This window comes from Vipera ursinii (assembly GCF_947247035.1).
Source record: "Vipera ursinii genome assembly, chromosome: 5".
Classification (NCBI taxonomy): domain Eukaryota; kingdom Metazoa; phylum Chordata; class Lepidosauria; order Squamata; family Viperidae; genus Vipera; species Vipera ursinii.
Window position 1 is genome coordinate 63216649 of NC_139518.1, and position 23992 is coordinate 63240640.

The 23992-nt window shown below is 37.7% G+C and overlaps 1 protein-coding gene across 3 annotated transcripts in view; it reads left to right on the top strand.

Annotated features, from left to right (window-relative positions):
* Positions 1–23992, top strand: part of DOCK1 (dedicator of cytokinesis 1) — a 455801-nt gene that overhangs the window by 334551 nt on the left and 97258 nt on the right. For all 3 annotated transcript variants that reach the window (XM_083364099.1, XM_083364098.1, XM_083364097.1), the window contains 2 exons: positions 17898–17983; positions 18121–18277. In XM_083364099.1, the coding sequence (XP_083220225.1) occupies positions 17898–17983; positions 18121–18277 (243 nt within the window). The remainder of the gene's footprint in view (positions 1–17897; positions 17984–18120; positions 18278–23992) is intronic.

The window sequence follows — 23992 nt, forward strand, 5'->3', positions numbered from 1 at the left end:
ACCTCTGGCTAAAGTTCTATTATAGAAAGCAGCAATTGAGTTGAAGCTGCCAGCGAGAACAGAGGATATTTTGTTTTATTTAAAAAGTTTTACAATACATTTTATTTTAAACAAACAAAACACAACCCCACCCCACCCCCTTCCCACTCCCCAACCCTCCCCAACCCCTCCATCCCTTCCCCCTCCCCCCTCCCCGACTTCCCAGAGCTAAGTACAGGGTATAAGAATACAAACAATCATAATCTACCATATGCAAACAATCATAAACTATTAAAACTATCGCACTTTAACTCATATAAATTAACTCCAAACAGTACGAACAGAGGATATTTTTATTCACTTCTTATGGTTGACATTAAATTACAATATCAACAAGGAAGCATTTTTTTTTAGCTGTCAGTGGGTGGTTTAACTTCTATTTTTAATAAAATTTTAAAATTAATAATTGTCACTTGTGTTGTATAAAACAAAGCAGGGTAAATTAGAAACCTTAAAGAAATACTATATAGTAAAGCCCCAGCCAGATAATTTAGAAGTAAATGTAATTGAATTCAAGTTTGGTGATGCTGGTTATCAAACTCATAAATAGAAAGGCTACAGGACATCAAATCTGAATTTCTCTCAGTGATCCATAAAGATATTACATTCTACCAAAGGATCAATGCGCAAATAACCCTCTAAGTAATCTAGTATTTTGGAGGCAAAGCCATGTGTGAGCTTCTTTTGAAATTCAGCTGTAATAAATTGTTGGCTACGTAGCAGGGCATAGATATAAGAGACATAAGAACTTCAATTGAACAACTTTTCAAGGAGCCACTTTACAACATTTGGAGGCCTACATACTATTGATCAAGTAGTTACGATTGCTTTATATATCCTATTTGCTGCCAGGATATGTTTATTATGATGGTGAGCAGCAAATTGTAAACTGGAATTCACAAACAACCCCCACAACAAGGTGGTTCTTGTTTGTCTTTTTAGGATGTTGAGGTAGAAAAGAGAATGCCTTAGTTTAAATAATACTGATGACTTTCATTTTCCAAGGGTGATAGGGAATTTTAGAGAATAAAACTACTTTGGTTTTATCAGAACTGGTGATGTGGCCTTTCTCGCCACTAAAAAGCAAGATTTCTGAGGCACTGTTTCAGGCTCATTAAAATATAGGTGAGATAGCTGAGTTATCTGCATACCATAAAATGGTTCTACTAATCAAAATGTAGAGGAAAATCTGATCTTGACAGGTCTTGCACTAAACACAGTTGATGTACGAATTAAAAAAGAAGGTTCCAAAAATACAGCACGACTTCACTCCTTTCTGAATAGGTAGGGAAGGGAAAACTAGAGGATACCCTTGAATGCCACATCAAACTTGCACTATATTGTTCTCATGGAGTTAAGTAATTAAATGCAGACACATCTGTCAGCGAAAGAGGTGATCAATTTCCTCCAGGACCTGTTTCTGAGGACTGCTTCAGAAGCTGCCTTTAAATTTCTACAGTCAACATACAATTTTTCCCAGGTGGAGCAGTATACTTTATGACTAGATTCAAAAGAATAACAGTGGTCTAAAGTTGCCCTAACTTTCCTAAAGCTGGCTATTCTTCTGTTAAAATTTTATCCCAGTCTGTTGGCATCTGGAATGAACATAAATATGCATAAATGGATTAGCCAGGATGAGTGCCCGCTAGTTAATGTTTGCCTTAAATAATTCTATCAGAAATAGGTCACCTCTACAGCTTTGCCTTGTTTTAACTGAGAAATAAGTTTAGCATCATTAGAAAGAGTCATTAGAGGTCCAGCTGAGAATATCGTAAGACAAATGTCTAGTATGGGTATGGAGCTAGCATTATTGCTAAATAGAACATGACAGTGTTGATCACGCTGATCGTCCTTTGAGGAATGATACTAAATGAGCCAGTAATGTCTTTTGGGAAGGCAGGTAAGACAAAGTACCAAAATAAAGTTTTTTCAGTTATCGTTCTGATCTTCCTCTTCCTTTTCAGCAGAAATTTACTATATGTGTTTTCCTCTCTAATATATGTGTATGTAATTAAAATTAGTAGCTGTAAGAGCCTTATTTTTTCCAACTAATTTTGCCCTAGCTTTAGTACATATACTGTTGAATAAAAACATAATGTAATACTTGGGCCTCAGGTACTTAGATAGTAGTAGTAGATAGAACAAAATATTAGATAGTATACAGTCCAATATAGATGGAGTGTCTGAGATGAGTTGCTTTATTTGAACCCACAGAATATAGAGTTTTCATTCTCATATCCTTTACCAAGTGAGAATTTACTTCACCTTGAGAGTTGTAGTTAACAGAAGAGTTCATTGCTCTTCTACTTTAGTGACTAGAGGCAGATAGGTTGCTATTAATCTATAAGGACTTAATATTCAAAGAGAATTGAAGAAAAGATTAAAAAGTCAATAGAACTGCCTCTACATTAACCCAAACAGGGAGGTTCCCCATCATATTCCCCTTAGCTGATCTGTTTAGGATAAAAAAAAGATAGTATTTGATTGCTATTTGGAATATAATGACAATCATTTGTTCCATGGTCTTTATAATAGTGACAATGAGTGAGGGTAGAAGCATCTCAATGAAGGCAACATTATAAAAATGTACAAATAGCAATTCAACACTCAAGCCTGGTGTTTAAGCCTTCTACCATTAAGATAATCACATCAAGGAACCATAGAGACTGGCTTTATATGCATTCCTCAATAATGTTTCATACATCATTATATATATATATATATATATATATATATATATATATATATATATATATATATATATATATATATATATATATATATATATTGAATGTCTACGGACAGATTCAAAACCATATACAGTGAGTTTGAGGCCAGAAAGTATGGATACATGTTGGAATCAATAAAATGTGGTTTATCTAAATGTACCCTTCTTGGTACTTGTAGGTGCCCACCATAATACAGCATTAAACTTTCAAGCTTCAGGGACTCGCATTTCTATTTCTTTCGAAATAGAAACATTGAGCAAATGATAGTAGACTTGACATTACTTTCCATGTCTTCACCCAGTTGAGCCTGGGCCTTATACTGATTTACTAAAAAAAAAAACTTGATTTAATATAAGAAATTTTCAAAAGTAAGATATGACTTTGCAAACACAGCAGATGTGCCAGAAGAAGAGCGAATAACATTTCTCTTTATATCAGCTGAATATTTTCTTCATGCAAATAGTGTCATCCTCACTCTTTTCCTTTTGAAGAGGTTGCTTGTACAGAGGGCAACTGGATTTGAGAATAGTTTGCACTGGGCAAAGGTGATACCATTCAGACAATTAAGGGAGCAGCGCAAGCTTCTTCCAGTAGACATTAGGCAGATTACCTATAGATTTATTTATTTATTTTATTTTATTTTAATTCCATTTATATCCCGCCCTTCTCCGAAGACTCAGGGCGGCTTACAAGCTTAGCAGTAGCCTTCATTCTATGTATATGCCTGCTTGTTAGGGCTTTCACACACACCCCCAAGCGGCATTATTACAAAGTCAGCTTATTGCCCCCAACAATCTGGGTCAGGGTTGTCAAACTCAATTTCATTGAGGGCCGCATCAGCATTGTGGTTGTCCTCGGGGGGCCAGGTGGGTATGGCCAGGGTGGGAGTGGCCTACAGGGTGGGCGTGGCTAGAGTGTGTATGGCCTACTGGGTGGGCGTGGCCAGCTCTCCATCGTTCGCATCAAGGGTGCCTCTGGGGGCCTGGGCAGGAGTGGGACAGATCTGGGGGTCTCTGGCAGGAGGAGGGTCTCTGGGCCAGGGCCAAGGCAGTGGGGGCCGTTCCCTCACTGTTTCCAGGATGGTTTCGCAGGCCGCATGAAACCACTTTGCGGGCCGGATCTGGCCCCCGGGCCTTGGGTTTGACATGTCTGATCTGGGTCCTCATTTTACCTACCTTGGAAGGATGGAAGGCTGAGTCAACCTTGAAGATATCTATAGATACATCCTGTAAGCCAGAGTGAATCTTATTTCCTTTTTACAAGCTGTTCTATAGATGATAGCTAAAGTTTTAAGTTCCTCCTGCTTCTTGGTGTTTTGAATGAATAAATGATCTATTTGAGAGTTGTTAAAAGAGGGGGTCAGTTTACTTCCTTATTTCTTCTAGGTTTCAAGGCTGCTTTATCAGTCCTTTAAAATCACATTTTTTTTCTGTACAACTGGAAGGATTAGTTCTAGGCTGATTTTTCACATTCCTTATCAGTGATCTAATCTTGAAAGACATAATATGGATACATTTGGAACAGAGTCGAAAACATCCTCATTTCATGGAGATTTAAAGAGATAATTGTGTTGCTAAGGTGTAGCAAAATTCTATAACCATTGATGCTTTTTGGAAGCCACTTTTGGAAGCCACCTCCTACATGTATTTGGTACATTTGACAGCATAATGCAGACATGTCAAACACAAGGCCCGGGGGCCGGATGCGGCCCGCGAAGTGGATTCATGTGGCCCGTGAAGCCATCCTGGAAACAGTGAGGGAACGGCCCCCACTGCCTTGGCCCTGGCCCAGAGACCCTCCTTCTGCCAGAGACCCTCAGATCTGTCCCACTCCTGCCCAGGCCCCCATAGGCACCCTTGATGCGAATGATGTAGAGCTGGCCATGCCCACCCAGTAGGCCATACGCACTCTAGCCACGCCCACCCAGTAGGCCACGCCCACCCTGGCCATACCACCCATCCCCCTGAGGACAACCACAATGCTGATGCGGCCCTCAATGTAATTGAGTTTGACACCCCTGGCATAATGGTTCACTCAAAGAATGCAATAGATCTTCTCTTGCTTATATTATGAGGAGCAATGAACAGATAGTGAGCACAAGAGCTGAAAATGCTTTGAGGCTTTCTTCAATAGCAACTTTGAATACAGCCTTCTAACATATCCAGATTTTAAAGAAAAGAACAAGCTTTCTGCTTAATTCAAATTTAACCCTCTGTTTCAGAGATCTAGCAAAATGGACTAAGGAGTTGTAGAGCTTGTTTAACATCTCTGAGATGTCAGACAGGTCTTGAAAAATGACAGGTTTTTTTCCAGAGTTAATATATAGGGTTTGACCATCAAGTTGTCAGAATTGAACATTGCCCATTTAGAGGCTTAGTCCAATATTGACAGTTCTTCATTTTGCTGTAACTGTGCCAGTGTGCCACATTGCAATAAGAGATGTGAGGCAAAGATATCACACTGTCTGTCTAGCCTGGGCTGGTTTAACGTCTCATATTTATTACTTAATAGAAGAGACTCATTTCCACTTGTGTTTGTGACTCCTTTTGTTGATAAAAGCTCCTGTAGCTTGGATTATTGAAGGCTTTTTGCAGGCTTTCCTAGCCAGAGCCAAGCCCAAGGCAATTCTTCTTTACATCTGCAGGCAAGAGAGTGCATATCTAAAAGATATTGTTCAGAGAAACAGCTCCCTGTACAACCGTGGAAACTCTAATCACTTAGGCAGAGAATGTAAAAGATAAAGCTAACAAAATTAAGACTCAATAAAACAAAAGAGCTTCACATAAAAACCACAGCCATTGCAAAAGAAGTAGAAAAACAAACAAAAACAACCCCATCCCATCCCCTAAAGAAGGGAAAAACTTACTCTCGGAGGAGTATGTACAATATACTCAACTTATCACTATTGGTTCAGCAACTGTTCGAAGTCATGGCAGTGCTGAACAAAAGGGCCTAAGACTGGCCCCAGAAGTTACAGCCATTGCAGTGCCCCCAGTCAGGTGCTTAAAATTTGGGCACTTAGCAGCCCTCACGCACTTATGACTACGGGGGGGCAACTCCCCCCACCAGTCTATCTGCCCCCCATCTATGCTGTCTTAGCCTTCTGCACTCCACACCCCTTACCACCCTAGCTGACCTTTGCTGTCTTTGTTCTCCCGCTCCTGACCAAGTATGTCTACCTTGAGTCTTCACAAAGTAGCTGTTGGCCATGCAAGGCTTTCTTCCATAGGTCATGCATCACAGTTTCCTCATGAGACTTGGGGGGAAATGGTCTTGTGTGTCCAGCAGCTGCACACAAAAGGTCAGGGCAGGCATGCCTTGTCAGCATCAGGAGCAACAAGACAGTGAAGTTCAGCTGGAGTAGCAGAGGGCAGGAGGGCAGGGATCTTGAAGTTTCAGGCAGCTGGACTGGGGTGACTAGAGCTTCCTGGGATGGTGGCTTCACCTGCACTGCCGAGGCTTCTCATGGTAGCAGCTTTAAGTGGTGGGTCTAGGTTGGGCTGGGTCAAGGCTTCATGGTGCAAAGGGCTTTGTGATACGCTACAGCTTAGGAGCTTCTTGCAACCTCAGAGCTGAGTTACACCCAAAAGCCCCTGACCCGCATAGTGGCAAGCAGCTCCAGAGTCATGTGGTTCTGGGGCTGTTTGCTCCTTGCAGGGCAGCTTTAGAAAAACTACTTCGGATCCATCCTTATGACTGTCATCCCACCTCATAGTCAAGTGATTACACTTCAGATGCTTGGCAACCGGCTCACATATCTGACTGGTTGCAGTGTCTCATAGTCATGTGATCATGATCAGCAATGTTTTTTTGCCAGATTCTGGCAAAAGGCACCCATTCGGAAGAATGGATTCGCTTAACAACCATACGATTCACTTTATGACTGTGGTGACTTGCTTTATGTCATATAAACAGTCATCATGTGGTGCTTCAGTTTAACCATAACAACTTAAAATTGAAATTCCAGGTCATATTGTCACAGGCCAAGAATTACCTGCATTTAATGGGTATTAGTTAATCTTACAGATTTAAAAGAATTTTACATATGGATATATTGTATATTATATACATATCCCTATGTATATAGGTTTGTATATACATATATAGTCATTTTACCCTTGTTAAAACAACCACACATTTAATATCTAATAAAAAATTAGAATGATATCCTTTCTTTTGGATGTTTAGTAAAAAGTCAGGACTACTTTAATATGTGAACTATAACCAGTGCTAAGTCATAGCTGTGGTTATTAAGGAACACTCAGACAAATGTTTATGTATACTTGACTCATTTCTGATTGAACAGATAAATTACAAGGTAAATTGAAAATCACTGGTAAACAGAAAAAAAATTCAACATGACTCGATAATCCAAATCTCAGAGCAGCAACATCCTGTTGAATCAAGAGCATTGGTGGAGCAGTGGGCTAATGCCTCCTTAAGTAACACCAGCTGCCTGCAATTAGTGCAGGTTCGCATCCCACCAGGCTCAAGGTTGACTCAGCCTTCCATCCTTCCGAGGTAGGTAAAATGAGGACCCAGATTGTTGGGGGCAATTAAGCTGACTTTGTAATAATGCCGCTTGGGTGTGTGTGAAAGCCCTAACAAGCAGGCATATACATAGAATGAAGGCTACTGCTAAGCTTGTAAGCCGCCCTGAGGCTTCGGAGAAGGGCGGGATATAAATGGAATTAAAATAAATAAAAAATAAATAAAATAAAATAAATCATGGGGTATAATTATTTTTATAAGCTGTGCTACAATAATGACTAGTCAATGATGGCACATCATGTATTTATCTTCCATTAATTATTAAATACACAATACAAAAGCAATTTGTGTGAGACCATACCAGTTATTTTTATTTTACAACTTCACATATGCTTTTGATAAGTTGCCGTATATATTTTGTATTTTAGCCAAATAGTGATTTAATCACATAATAGATAAAAACTTGGTAGTCATGTTCTGACCATCACCACAATAAAAAAAATAATTACCTGGCTTGTGTTAGATTCCATAGGTCTAGTTAATTTGATGGCATGGAAGTACAAAGTCTGGTGTATTTCAAGGGTCATTTTACTTTTGGTCATTTATTTGCATAGCAGCTTGATTTCTTGTTATATAAATAGAAGATTTCCCTGCTTTTCCTTTGGCTTGTAATTGTTTGGTTTTATGTTGTAGTAAATGTCAGTCTTCTTTGGAAGAGATCGATGTATCTATCCAAGTTTGTTTATTTGTTTGTTTGCTCTAAAATATTATTGGATGTGTGTTGCTTGTATTTCTTTGCTTGGAACATTGTAATACTTGAAACAACATTCATTCACTTTGTATCTCTGGGTTTGTAATGTATTGCTGAATAATGCAAAAAAAAATATCCTTCAACAAAAGAAATTATAATTAATTCTTAAAAATCTAAATGTAAAATAGTACATATTATAGAGAGTATTTCCTGACATTCATCTCATTTGACATTTTCCTTTTTGCCTCATGTTTTAATTTTCTCCTGAAATGCAAAATTTGGGCCAGAAAATGCTTTGCTTGGAGTGTAATCATTGCTAATGGACTGTTTGCAGTGTGAAAAGATTTTTCAATTTTTTATTGAAATCCACATGAATTCTAAAATATTTATTTCATTCTTTGTACTCTCTTATTAATACACAGCAGTTTTTTAAAATCTTTTATTATTTTCAAATAGCAATAGCACTTAGACTTATATACCGCTTCATAGTGCTTTACAGCCCTCTCTAAGTGGTTTACAGAGTCAGCATATTGCCCGCAACAATCTGGGTCCTATTTTACTAACCTCGGAAGGATGGAAGGCTGAGCCAACCTTGAGCTGGTCAAGATCGAACTCCTGGCAGCGAACAGTGAGTTAGTACTGCATTCTAACCACTGCGCCACCACAGTTCTAGTTAGCAATTGCTCCTCTTACCATCTTACCATATTTTAGAAATGTTTCAATGCTCAGTAATTAAGTCTGCTTTCTATTTAATTAAATTTTGGGCTTAGTCAATAGGAGCAAGTATGTCAAGTCAACTTTCCGATGAGCTTTTCAACATTTATATTTAGAAACAGTTTCAAATGTTGATCAACCTTGGGCAAATAATTTTGTAGTGAATCCCATCATCTGTTAGAGGGTCACTTGGCAGTAGCAAATTAGACCAAATAGGTTTGTATAGTTGGGCCTCATACCTTTGAAATGTCCGACCTACAAGTTTATAGAACATCATTACATTTGGTAATATTATGGAAACAAAACTATATCAAGCTGTTTAGAGCAACCTAAAGTGCTGAGACAGCGAATAAAAATTCAATTATCACTCTATTCTGATCACAGCAGAAAATACCTTGAATATGTTTAATCATTTCTACTGTACATTATCACTCAGTGAAGTGACTTACAACTTAACCACATGCACACACAAACATATTCATGGATTAACAGTTCCCAGATTGTGAATCTTACAAAATTGGTATACAGTAGTTACTGTTCTTGTTTTTATTATTTCTTTTCAAGCAATGTAGTAACGGAGGAAGTATGACTGGGAACTGAAGATAAGCAATTTCTTAAAAGGTGGGAAATAAAATAAAAAGAAGAAATTGATTGTAAAAATAAGAGGTGAATGTAATGACAATCATGACACAAATCTAATACTATAATAAAGAAAAGAAGGAAAAGTACAGAATGCAATGGCAAACTTGCAAGAGGAAAGAAAACAGAACAAAATAGAATAGAAAAGTACATGAATAAGGTGGGATTTATTTAACTGTAAAAAAAATACATTTCATCTGGGTTTAGAATTAATAGCTTTTACAATGAATGTTTTAAAACTGAGTAAGGGGGTCAGATTAACAGTTCCTAAAGCTATTTGCCTAACAGAGTGAGATCTTTTTACCATTGGTTCTGGCAGACAAAATCCAAATAACTCGTATTTTTATTTTATTTTATTTTAATTCCATTTATATTTGATGAGCTGTTGCAGCATAAAAGGACTAACAAGGTTTCATAATCTTCTTATTGGGTAGGGTAAACAGCAGAGGATATGGAGGAGAAAAAAAAGGAGGAAAAAAACCTAGGATAACCATGGTGCTTCTAGCCCCACCTTACACAAGAACTCTCACAAACTTCATCCAAATTGAGCCATACGTGCATTTTGATTGTGGACTCTTGACAAGGATGGAAAAAAGCCTACTTTCCCAGATAAGCTTCATGAGCTGACGTTAGTCACAGAAGGATACCTGGTGCTGTTTTGTGTCTCCCAAGACACATCTGTGGTCTGAATATTGTTTGTTTATACATGGAATATGAGGAAAATATTTAAAAATTTTATGAGCTTAGATGTAATAGGCTCCACTGAGAATTTTTGATCAATTGAGCATATTGCTGGTGCAATTGCTTGCAGAAATATCCTTAAGCAGCCTGCAGGGAATATCAGCAGGGAGATGAATTCACTGCTATCAGGACTCAGATAGTGCAGACCTGGCTTTTTTTTTCAGCAGTCTGTTGCCTCAGCTTCTTTTCTCAGAGGACTAACTAGGTGGGAGGGAGCATATTGTCTTCCCTTTGAGCAATTCATGGCCTTCACATGGTATGTCTGAGGGAATGCACTTTGCTCCAGAACAGACACCAGGATTCCCTGGGTTGAGCATTTGCATCTGGCTCCAAAATCCAGACAACCATTAGTTGGCAGAAAAGAGAACTAGAAAATGAGGAAATAACTCATTGCTGTCATCTCATGCTTCTCTGGATTTTTGCAACCTAGTTTCGGTGTGTTAATTTCACGGATGACCTAGTTATGAGTGCTATGGGAATCTAACTTTAATTCATGTATTTCATTTAGGTTCAGCTATAAATGACAGAAGCAGTAGATCTACTTGAATCTGTATTCAAAGAAGTATGATTGCAGCTTTCTTAAGAAAGATTAAGCAAATTATAGATTTTCTGAGTGATTTTTGTGACATAAAAATGTACAACAATTTTATTTTCATTTGCAGATTGGCTGATGATCAGCTGGCGGATATGGATAATTAGTGTATTAAATGCCCAAAAGGGGGTAGTTCATATTTGTACCTCTTTAGAAAGTCTAGGATTGTGGTGGCGAACCTATGGCACGGGTGCCACAGGTGGCATGCAGAGCCCTCTCTGTGGGCACGCGCGCCATCGCTCCAGTCCCAGGCCTTCAGCTGGGTTTTATAAAACCTTTTCGCTTTAGGCCTCCACTGCTGTGTGCAAAAAAAAAAGGTTCAATCAATCAATTTCAACTTCTCGCGGGAAAAAAAAGTCTTGCAAAGTTGGAATTGATTGATTGAACTTTTTAGTCCCACCCAGTTTGCCGTTACCACCACAGTAACTCCCACCCAGTGGGCCATGCCCACCCAATGGGCCACACCCACCCAATGGGCCACACCCACCCGGCACCCAACAATATATAAGTGGGTTTTTGGTTGCATTTGGGCACTCAGTCTCTAAAAGGTTTGCCATCACTGGTCTAGGATAATTTGTTATTTCCCTCTTCATTATATTGTTTTACACTATTGTACTGTTTGGCATTCACTTGTAGAGATGTACCTTTTAATTCTATGGTATTAGGTAGGTTGGGCTATTTTTTTCTCATCTTAATTTCCTTTTTAGAATCAGTACTTCGATTCTCACCGCCTCAAGGTTGATTCAGCCTTCTATTCTTCTGAGGTTGGTAAAATGAGGACCCAGATTGTTGTGGACGATATGCTGACTCTACCACAGACGTGTCAAACTCGCGATGTCACATGACATTGCGCAACGTATCGGACCTTTTTTGCTATTGCTGGAAATAGGGTGGGTGTGGCTTCCTAATGACACATCCGGCCCTGCTCTACCACTATGGAACGGTATATAAGTCTAAGTGTTATTACTATTATATTAAAGAATTTTATAGCCTCATTGAAAAAATAGAAGGGCAAATATTAATAATATTTTATTTTGCAGTTGCATTTTAATTTGTTTTCCTACGTAACATTCCACTTTTTAAAATTTTCCCAAAGAGCAAGACATGCATTTATTTAATGGATATATAGAGAGGTCCACAGTCAGACTATATGGTTATAAGAATAGATCGGTTCATTGTGCAAACTTTTGATAACATGTGGATTTTGGCCTTCTATTAGAAACCGTCAGGAGCTAGCATAATCTGATTCAAAAGATCAGATTACTGCTAAGCTTGTAAGCCACCCTGAGTCTTTGGAGAAGGGCGGGATATAAATGGAATTAAAATAAATAAATAAATAAATAATGCTGAGGCTTTTTAAGGTAATTAATTGGTGGGCTGAAAATGGGACATTAATGCTTTGCGTTTCAACCTCTTTGTTTCCCAATATAACTTTTCATCAACATCTTTTTTGCTTTAAATATAATAGGAAAATTTAAAAACAAATCAAACCACCCTTTGAAGAGCTGTATGTAGATTCTTTCACTGATCTACAGGGTCTTGTAAATGTGGATGACATTCCATGTAATTCCAAACCCCATTTTTTAATCTCTTAGAACCCTTCAAACCTTTCCATTTTAGTGGAGATTTATGTACGGCAAAAGATGTTCCCCATTCCAATATCACTAGTGTGATCACCTAATAAACCTGACCATATCAATTATATATTTAATGGCTAGATTTATTTAAAATGTTTTCTTTAATAAAAAGGAAAGGCTCAGCCACAAAAAAGATTATTGTCCTTTGGTTTATGGTAGCCTAAACAAATTAAATTAACTCCATGTTCATTACAAGATTAGAAATGCTTCCTCTCAACCCTGAATGGGATAGAGGTAATAGATAGATAGAGGTAAGTGGAAGTAGTCATGGTAATGGTAGCAATAGTAGTAGCAGAAGTAGTAATACTCTTTCCCTTTCTCGGTCTCCAAAACTTACCACTCCATACTTGCTATGCAACATTAAGTAATTGGGATACAACAAAAGGTTTCAAAGACCCTATATACTAATAAAGGGGAATATGTGTAGCTCAGGGTTGACAAGAGGGGTCCTTAGTGCTCTCTGAGCTTGTTTGTTTTCTTGCAGACGTTTTGTTACGCAAACTAGGTTACATCATCAGTGCTGTTTGCTGTCAGTTTATGTTGTGGTAGCTTGCCCTGTCAGGATTGGTGGGGGTGGTCTTAGAGATTCTTTGATTGGGTTGTTTGCTGTTGGCTTCTTTGGCAGTTTCTTGATTGGGGTATTGTTTACTTGATTGTTGGTCTAATGACCTTGGAGTTAATCTATGCTGAGCTGGATGCTGATTGCTGGAGAGGTGGAGAGGTGCTTGGGTCTTTTGGGGCTGAGTGATAACCTCTATAGATGTTGCTAATGTCTATGTGTCTATTAATGGCAGATTTGTCAGAGTTCCTGGCTTCTAGAAATTCCCTGGTGTTTTTGGACTTGGCTTGGTCTAGTACAGGGGTAGGCAACCTCGGCTCTTTTATGACTCATGGACTTCAACTCCCAGAATTTCTGAGCCAGCATGGCTGGCTCAGGAATTCTGGGAGTTGAAGTCCATGAGTCATAAAAGAGCCGAGGTTGCCTACCCCTGGTCTAGTTCTTTGCTTTGAGCTCCAGGACCTGCAGGTAGTCCTTGACATATGACCACAATTGAACTCAAACTTTCCATTGCTAAGCAAGGTAGTTGTTAAGTGAGTTTTGCCCCATTTAAATGATCTTTTGCGCTACCGTTGTTAAGTGAATCACTACAGTTGCTAAGTGAATCGTGCAGTTATTAAGCAAATCTGGCTTCCCCACTGAGTTTGCTGGGAAGATTACAAATAATGATCTCATTGCCAGTTGCCAAACATCTGAATTTTGATCACATGACCATGGGGGTGCTCCATCAATCGTAAGCGTGAAAACCATTCATAAGTCACTTTTTCAGTGCTGTTGTAACTCTGAATGGTCACTAAACAATAGTTGTCATTTGAGGACTACCTGTATTTCTATCTGGAGCCCTATAAAGGAACTTTCCAAATTTTTTGCCACAGGTATTTCAACCTTTATTTATAGACATTAAAAATACAGGTGAATAGTTGCAATAAGGTATGCAGGATTAAGACTGATTGTTGCAAAACCATTTCTCGCTAGCTTATCTAGGAACACATACAGCGGTATTGTGAACCTCTTGGGGATTTTCAACCCTATTTTTTTTTCTAACCTGTCAAAATGAGTGGTGTATTGTAAGTATATGCCTTACAAAATTAAATTTTAAGAGAATTGTCAACTTGTGGATTTTGGAAAAGATTATTCCAGGTCACCATGATATTGAGAGAAAGTGTTATGTTTAAAGAAATAAATTCTGGTATTCCTTGAAAAATTACACCGCAGCTAAGTAATTTTTCTCAAATGAAATGAGAATGGATTATTTCAGTTAAGTGTGTTCCTGTGAGTTAGATATATGTTTGCATCACGCTAAAGGCACATTTATGACATTCATTTATGTACTTGTGTTTTTCTCTCTGGCAGTTTCCAATATATGACATGATGTTGCAGGTGTTTTTAGGGTACACATGCAAACAAATTCATTCTATCCTATAATTAGGAATTAAGAATTTATATACTTACAATATAATTTCATTGCTAATACCTATTGTCCCATTGCTTTTATCGATGATTCTTGGTATTACCATCTTTTTCTACCATATTGGTGATATTTTTAAAAAAGAGGTTTTATCTGCTCAAGTGAAAGTGATTCTCTATTGCCAGACTACTTTAATGCAGAATTACTTTATATCATTCATATTTCTAATGCACAAACTGTCTCTGTGATAACTATACCCCAAATGTCTAATAATTTTGAGTTATATACATTATATACAATTTGGATAGTTACTTATTTTACACATATTTGGTCTTTTATTATCGTAGGAAGTTGAAACTTTCTTTATTAGTGGTAGGGGTATCAAAAGCAAAACAAAAAACAAATAGGGGTACAGAAACGGTAAAATATGATTGCAATCAGTCTCTGTAAGTATAGACATTGGGAGGGCAGAGATGAAAATTAGAAGTAAGAAAAGTTCAGTAATTCAGATAACAATAGCAACAGCAATAGCGCTTATATACCACTTCACAGTGCTTTATAGCCCTCTCTAAGTGGTTTCAAGAATCAGCACATTGCCCCCAACAATCTGGGTCCTCATTTTGCCAAACTTAGAAAGTTGGAAGGCTGAGTCAACCTTGAGCTGGTCAGAATTGAACTGCTGGCAGTTGGTAGAATTAGCTTGCAATATTGCATTCTAACCACTGTGCCACCATAATCATAATCATTTAGCTCCATTCCTCATGGCTTATATAAGATCTTTAAAGACATCTTTATTCCCAGGGTTTCCAACCCTAAGTAAGTTTTATAGGAATCCATCTCACAAGAAGGTTGCTTTATTACTATTGAATTATTATACTATTATTTTTTATTTTTATTTTATTTTTATTTTGCATCCATCTTTACACAAAGGGAAAAAAATAGTCCAAACTATCAAAAACAGTACCGTAAAAAACAGATCAGAAACACAAGTTAAGATAGGCAAGAAAATGATACGTGAGCACCTATCCACACTAGACGAGTTCAAATCACAAGGACCAGATGGATTATACCCCAAGGTTCTGAAGGAACTGGCAGATGTGATCTCAGAACCACTGCACTATATCTTTCAAAGATTCTGGACCACTGGGGAACTATCAGAGGACTGGAAAAGAGCTGATGTAGTTCCCACCTTCAAAAAAGGAAAAAAAGTGGATCCAGGAAACTACAGACCTATCAGCCTGACCTGAATGTCTGGGAAGATTCTGGAAAAGATAATCAAGCAACGAATCAGCCAACAGCTAGAGGCAAACAAAGTCATTACCAAAGGCCAACATGGGTTTGTCAAAAACAGATCATGCCAGACAACTCTTACTGCAATTTTGACCAAGTGACAAAATTAGTGGACCAGAGGAATGCTGTGGATATAATTTACTTGGAGTTCAGTAAAGCATTTGATTTTTTATTTATTTATTTTTATTACATTTATATCCCGCCCTTCTCTGAAGACTCAGGGCGGCTTACAAGCTTAGCAGTAGCCTTCGTTCTCTGTATATGCCTGCTTGTTAGGGCTTTCACACACACCCCAAGCGGCATTATTACAAAGTCAGCTTATTGCCCCCAACAATCTGGGTCCTCATTTTACTTACCTCAGAAGGATGGAAGGCTGAGTCAACCTTGAGCCTGGTGGGACTCGAACCTGCACTAATTGCAGGCAGCTGGTGTTACTTAAGGAGGCATCAGCCCACTGCTCCACCAAGGCTCTTGATAAAGTAGACCACAACATACTACTGATAAGATAGAAAAATGTGGGTTTGACAGCATCTCCACCAGATAGATTTATAGCTGACTGACCAGCCATACACAGCGTATGGTCCTCAATGGCACTGCATCTACATGGAGGGAAGTGTGTAGTGGGGTACCCCAGGGCTCTGTTCTGGGCCCAGTGCTCTTCAACATCTTCATCAATGGTTTGGACAAGGGGATAGATGGGGAACTCATCAAATTTGCAGACAACACCAAGCTGGCAGGAATAGCCAACACTCCAGAAGATAGGCTTAAGATACAGAAGGATCTTGACAGACTTGAACATTGGGCGCTATTTAACAAAATGAAATTCAGTGATGAAAAAGATAGGGTTCTACATTTAGGCAAGAAAAACCAAATGTACAGGTACAGTATAGATGGTAACTTGCTCAGGAGTCCTAGTAGACGATCATTTAAATATGAGCCAGCAGTGTGCTGCAGCTGCCAAAAAAGCCAACACAGTGCTAGGCTGCATTAACAGGGATAGAATCAAGATCACGTAAAGTATTAATACCACTTTACAATGCCTTAGTAAGGCCACACTTGGAATACTGCATCCAGTTTTGGACACAACGATATAAAAAAGATGTTGCTAAGCACATTGATTTGTGCTTCTTAGATTGTAAGCCGCCCTGAGTCTTCGGAGAAGGGCGGGATATAAATGGGGTAAAAAAAACTTCTAGAAAGAGAATAGAGAAGAGCACGAAAGATGATTAGGGGACTGGAGGCTAAAACATATAAGGAACGGTTGCTGGAATTGAGTATGTCTAGTTTAATGAAGAGAAGGACGAGGGGGGACATGATAGCAGTGTTCCAATATCTCAGAGGTTGCCACAAAGAAGAGGGAGTCAAGCTATTCTCGAAAGCTCTTGAAGGCAGGACAAGAAGCAACAGATGGAAACTAACCAAGGAGAGAAGCAACCTAGAACTAAGGAGGAAATTTCCTGACAGTTAGAACAATTAATCAGTATAACTCTCAGACTACAGATAGCTCACAGACACTTTCCATTACTAACAGCAGAGAAGAAAGGGTGGGAGGGAAAACAGAAGGGGGAGGAAATTAAGAAAATGGGTTATACAGAAAAGCTGTATAAGTCTGGGAAAAGATTTGGCTGTTTTACTGATTTTAAAGGAGGTGCTTCATACACACATGTTCATTGCAAAGCAATAACAGTAATAATAATAATCATTTTCATCTGCTGGAAAAAGATTCTGACAATCTGTTGAACTGATTACTTAAGTCTTTCTCATAATTAAAGCCTTATCTTTAACCTCATTACTAGCTCTTTTTTTGCCTTCTCTCCCTCCCCCTAATGCAAAGGCTTTGAAGTTCCTTGTTTTTAATGTATCTGAGGTGAGCCAAATTCTGTAGTCTAAATAAATGTGAATGTATTTCAGATAACCAAATGTTGCAATTGGCAATACAGCCTAATATATCATCCATAATAATGCTTTCAATTTCCTTGCATTTGTAGCTATTATAATTATTGTGAAGGATAGAGTGTGCCTATCTTGACTATGATTTCTTGTTTCTTACTACTGTAATTAACCATCTTATTTAGAATTGCTTTTTTTTAAAAAAAAAATCACCTAAGCTCATTTAACAACGTGACCAAACATTTCCCAAATGCTCATATGGTAGCAGATCATTATATGCAACCTGGAAATGTCAAACTATTAAAATTCAAGCAAATATTGCATTTATTGTAAAGCCAAACAACTTTATAACCTGGGTACTTCTACGATGATGTATTTGGAGTGCTAATTATTTATGCTTGCTCTGTTTAATTACAGTTTGAAAATGAGATAATCACAAAACTGGATCATGAAGTAGAAGGTGGAAGAGGAGATGAACAATATAAAGTGTTATTTGACAAAATGTAAGCGCTTACAACAGTTGGATTTACAATGATTAATTGACATTTGTTGATACAAAATATTTCAAATTAGTCTTTCATGAAGGAACTGTTCCCACGTTTGATTAATAAGATTTTTTTTTTTACTATTACTTTTTCAGTCTTTTAGAACACTGCAGAAAACATAAGTACCTTGCCAAAAGTGGTGAAACGTTTGTTAAACTTGTGGTATGGCTGATGGAGAGACTTCTAGATTACAGAACTATTATGCATGATGAAAACAAGGAAAACCGCATGAGCTGTACAGTCAACGTTCTGGTGAGAAATGAGACAGTTATATGTGGAAGAAAAAAGAATTCTATATGACCTCCTTTTTCTTAGGATGCCTAATGTTATGACTATAATTAAATGGATAAGATTCTGCCCGTTGGATATTTCACCCAAAAAGTAAAATTTGAGAACTTCTTTTTCTTCTTTAAAAATTGATGTTTACGTTACTTTAGAAATGGGGATTAGAGAAACCATCATAAATTAAATACACGATTCTGTTTACACCATCATTATTCATCTAAGTAAGCTGCAAATAAAAGGGGAAATGTATGATGATAAAATCTAACTTTGGCAAAAGAGCTTGATTGGTAAATTATGCTGCATCTTAAAAGTATATTGTAGTCAATTTTGTTAGATGGATTTAGGGGACTAAAAAGTCTGATAGGTTGATAGGAATGCAAACTGTTAATGCCTTGGTTTACTACAATTTTCAAAAAAATAAAAATAAAAGATAAATTTAAGAGTATAAACGGAAAGCATAGCTTCAAGCTAGAAGAAACCTGACAATTAAAACTTAAAAAAAAATCAGATAGCATGGTAACCAGATATACTGTTGATTTAATTAAATATCATATCTGTATTTAACTGTCAAGTCTTTTCCTTAGTGGCTCAAGGCTGCCATGATACAGGAAAACGATCCATAAATATACCTATACAGAATGAAACAGAAACCTCAGTATCTTTATAAGATACATAGTAAACTGGGCATGAAGTTTTTAAGAAGGTCTATTGGCTCTTGTTGACATGGAATATCTGTCGGAATCATTTATTATGGTCTTCCAGGAATTAGGCCACTAAATCCCTACAAACAGTCACAAACTCATGGGATCAGAACAGCTTCAGAAGCTTTTTACCTGTCATCCCTCTTGTGGATTATGCATCAGATGGGGAAAAAAGAGAGGATAAAGCTAATTTAAACAAGAAAAATAGAGAAATCAGATTTTTGGATTTGGTATTTGGTGTTATTCTTTTTTCAAGAACTCTAAACAAAAGTTAGGAGTACGTATTATTAAATGACTTTACAACCTTTATAGTTTCATCCATTTACCACATGTAATAACATCATCACCATCATTATTATTATTCCCAAATCAAGTCTCTTTATTGAAGACTTTATGAACGGCAATCTCCCACACTGTTTCCATAGAGAATTTTTTTTTTACTTCTTACCTTAAATAAGGACTGGATAAAAATCTGGGGGTTTTCACTTCTAGTCTATAACCTTAACCACTATTAGAGCTTGGCTCCTCAGAAATTTATTTGTTTGTTTGTTTGTTTGTTGATTTGTTTATTAAGTTAAGACCAATTCCAGTGGTCTCTGGGTAGCTTACAAAACTAAAAAAACCTCCTCATAAAAACAGAAACATTAAATCAATAGGCAGCCCAACTAAAATACTCTGCTAAAAAAAACCCACAAAACAAAACGGGCCGTTAAACAATGACAAAGATAGATCCCTGGTATGTGACCATACCCAGATTTTCAAAGCTTCCTTGAAGCTCAGGAGAGAGGGCTGCACCCTTATCTCTGGAGGGGTGCTCTTGCAGAGGGTGGGGCTGCATCTGAGCAGACACACTTCCTAGATCCCACAAGATGGCAATATTTAGTGGAACAGACCTGGAATTGTGCTCCACCCTGATGGAACACGTTGGATGGGTAGACACTATTGGTCTCTCCAGTATCTAGGCCCTATGCCATTATGTTCAATATAAACCACTGTAAAAGAGATTTAAAATTAATTTTGATTTATTTTGCATTTTCAATTAAAATTATATTCTGGTAGGAAGAGATTCTGAGTTTCATTATATAAATTTCAGTCTTGCTGTTCTCAAACACTGGAAACAGCTAATACATTTCTTTGTTTTTTCCCCACAGTCCCTATCTTGCACTGAGTCTCAGGTACATACTGCAGATTCTCAGAAGTCCCTTGACCATTTAGACTTCTGCAGTACATCTTTTGCATAACCCTTTCCCAGCTTCTGCCAACCTAGCAGTTCGAAAGCACGTAAAAATGCAAGTAGAAAAATAGGGACCACTACGGTGGGAAGGTAACAGCGTTCCATGCACCTTTGGTGTCTAGTCATGCTGGCCACATGACCATGGAGACGTCCTCAGACAAACGTTGGCTCTTCGGCTTTGAAACAGAGATGAGCACCGGCCCCTAGAGTCGGAAACGACTAGCACGCATGTGCGGGGGAACCTTTACCTTTACCTTTACTTTTTTCTAATTGTAGAATAGTCTCATTGCTTGAAGTATTTCATTGGCAGATTCAGTCCACAAAAGGGATTATCATTAATGAGGGCTTATTTCTTTGATTATAAACAAGTTTTAGTATAGTTTTTCTTTTGTTTATCTTCCTGTTTTGCTGCTTTACTTCATAAAAAAAATCTAATTCCTAATTTTTATTAGTCCTATACTCCACCTATCTGGATTGCTTCTCCAAAAGTTATTTAATTTCACCTCTGGCCTACAAATTGTCCCATTAGGGAGATCAAAATCCAGCCCTGAAAAGAAAAGAAAAATTCTTCAGGCTGGATTCTTAAAATGCTACTGGAACGCCGTTGTTGCTTCATTAGAAAATTGGTATTGACTTTGGATTAATTTTTTGTACTTGTGGTAGATACCCTCTGAACATCAGTAAACTCACTTATGTACAACATATGCTTTCATAGAAGTACATCATGTATGCTGTGTAGATTAATGCACTAGTTCTCTAATTTGTGGAATAACTATTTTTAATTCACAAGGACATTTATTTGTGCATGCAAATTTAGAAACCACAGGGAATCATCAACTTAACAGGCACTCACCTTTACAACTTATACAGAAGACAGGTGTTGAAGTACAAAATACGGTACTTGAAAATTTATTTTATAAGCAACAAGATGTTTTTCATTCTACAGAAAAGAAAAATGACTTGATTTGTGTAACTGCCTCCTGCATGTATTTTACCTGCATGAACTTACTTATTTTTAATATCATGATTTAAAAAATAGAAAAATAGAGAGGGACACAATGTTTATAAAATATTAAATGGAAGGAGGTTAGTTTATAACTTTTTCCCAGTTGCTGAAAAAAATTACTTTCATGAGGCAAGTCTGATGTCAAGAAGGTATTAAAAGAATGGGCTATTATGAAATATTCACACTATTTTTGAAGGAGAGATAAGGGGATTTATAGGGTGAAAAAATATTTTAATTAAATTAAAATTTGTAAAGCTGCCCAATTTATAGCAACTCTGAGTGGTATGCAATAGAAAGAACAAAATTAATACCAACTATAAAACAAAGATAGTGAATCATGGAGAAGGATTAAAAAGCATCAACATGCAGCAATTTACCAGCCAACCAGCCAATTAAAAGTTTGAAGGAAGAGCCAGTTTTCAAGGGCGTATTTGAATGAGATGAGCCTAGGAGCATACAAATTTCTAGCAGGATATTACAATGGTATTTGCCACAAACAGAAAACATGGGACTGTTTCTTTATCTTTTTTAATGTTTTATTGATTTTTAAGAATTACAGTCTTTAGTGCTTAGTAAACAACATGTTGTCTGGGTTCATATATTTAACATTAACTTTTTCAATATAAATCTGTTCAGTACTACACAATCCAGTATTTTTTCCCTGATCCTTCTTTCTTCCCCATATTTTTTTCCATTTTCCCCTCATTACACAGTTACGATTTTTGGTACTATTGATGTATACAAAGTTAGATATAAGCATCTTCATCATATTTTACTAATATCATACAAATAGCAATAATATCAGTTCATAAATCAATAATATCAATTCATAAATCAATATCCTGTTTTTCGTGCTCTTATTAAGGTTTGATTTCCCATTATTTGAAATATCTTTGTCAGTTATAATTTTCTCAATATTAATTACATTTATATAGCTAACAGTTTCATTCATACCAATCCTCCTCTTATTTTCATATTTCCTATATCCAAAAAAAGAAAGGAAAAAAATGCTATTTTAGTTCTAAATCATATCTTTCATTATAAAAGTAATTATATCTAAGGATCATCCATTCTTTTAATCCTATTTAAACAAGTATTTAAACATACCTGAAGTTGATAACCCGCACTTTGAAATGCATCTGAAATGTACTAGTAACCAGTGTAGCTCACAAAGCAGCAATGTTACACAGTCACATTGTGGCATGGCCATAATTTCTTATGCCACTGCATTCTGCACAAGCTGCAGCTTCAAATGCTCATCAAGGGTAGTGCACTGTAGAGTGCATTGCAATTGTCCATGTGCAAAGTGATGAAAGCATTAATAATTGTTTGGAGTGCCTTCAGATCTAAAATTGGGTGCAGGTAATACATACCATGAATCCGGGTGAAGGCCCTTCTGGCTACTACTGCCATCTACTTAAGTAGGAGCTGGGGGGTCTAGGATAACCCCCAAATTGCATATCAGTCTCAACTAAGGAAGTGAGGCTTCAGTTACAAGTGGTCCAAGTACCCAAAGCCACTTGGTTGAGCTTGATTCTGTTCCTTCTTATCCAGCCACCTGTCGGCCTGTATGAAAATTGCCCAAAATTATTGGATCCACCAACATCTTCTTAATAAGAGAAAAAAAAAACCCTCACATTCTTCATTGACTCCGCTAGATTGCAACATCTGTGCTGCTTGATGCAATTGCAAAGGGAAATTGCATCAAGCAGCACAGATGTTGCCATCCAGTGGGAACACTGATTCTGCAACAGTGAACCCAACCTTTGTTCCCTGAAGTCCAGCTTCAGCGAAAAACCTCACTTCTGGTTAACTCCAGAGCATGGCATCTGGAACCAATAAAGCTTCCTGGATGGCAATCCACACTCCACCCTAGTGCTAAAATAAATGTGTTGAGCCTGGCACTTACAGTAGAATACATTTTATTTTGCAAAATGCTCTGGAATCTGCAAAATTGGGGCTCACAGATTGATCACATACTCTAGAATCTCATATTTTTTTTTAAAAAAAAAGTTATTTTGGACACAATCCAGAATAATATTTGTCCAGAAAGAGTGAATATTTTTTTAATAGTCAGTCTTTCCTAATACTGACATAATGGGCTCACACCATCATATTCCTATTGATAATTAACATGTCTGTTAATAGGAACTATACATTCATATCGAGAGAAAATTACTCTGTTATGCAGTGGCGTAGCGTGGGGGGTGCAGGGGGGACCGGCCGCACCAGGCGCAACATCTGGGGGGGCGCGCTCGCACTCGCAGCTCTCTGCCCCTGCCTGGCTCACTCACTCTCTCTCACTGCAGTGCTGGCTGTGCGAATCCGATCCGAGCCGCCGGGTCGCCGCCCACTGTGGAGGGGGGGGCAAATTACTTGCCTTGCCCCGGGTGCTGACAACCCACGCTACGCCACTGCTGTTATGCACTCCGTTGAGGCCTCTGATCATTACCCTTCTTGTCTGTATTTGACATAAGTAGGTTCACCCTCCTCAAGTCAGCTACTGATTTTAAAAACTCATGGAGAAAAAGGGGGTGCCATTCATGGATTTGATGAAATAGAAATAAAATTGAGTGGCATCAACATTTATTGCACTGCGTTATTATGTCCAGAGCAACTTATCAACTTGTTATGTTTAACAGGAAAATGGAAATAAGCAGAACTGCTACAAAGTGATGCAACTTAGCAAAAGAAAGGCTTCCACAATCAGTGATATCACAGCACTAATCCAGCAGAACTTA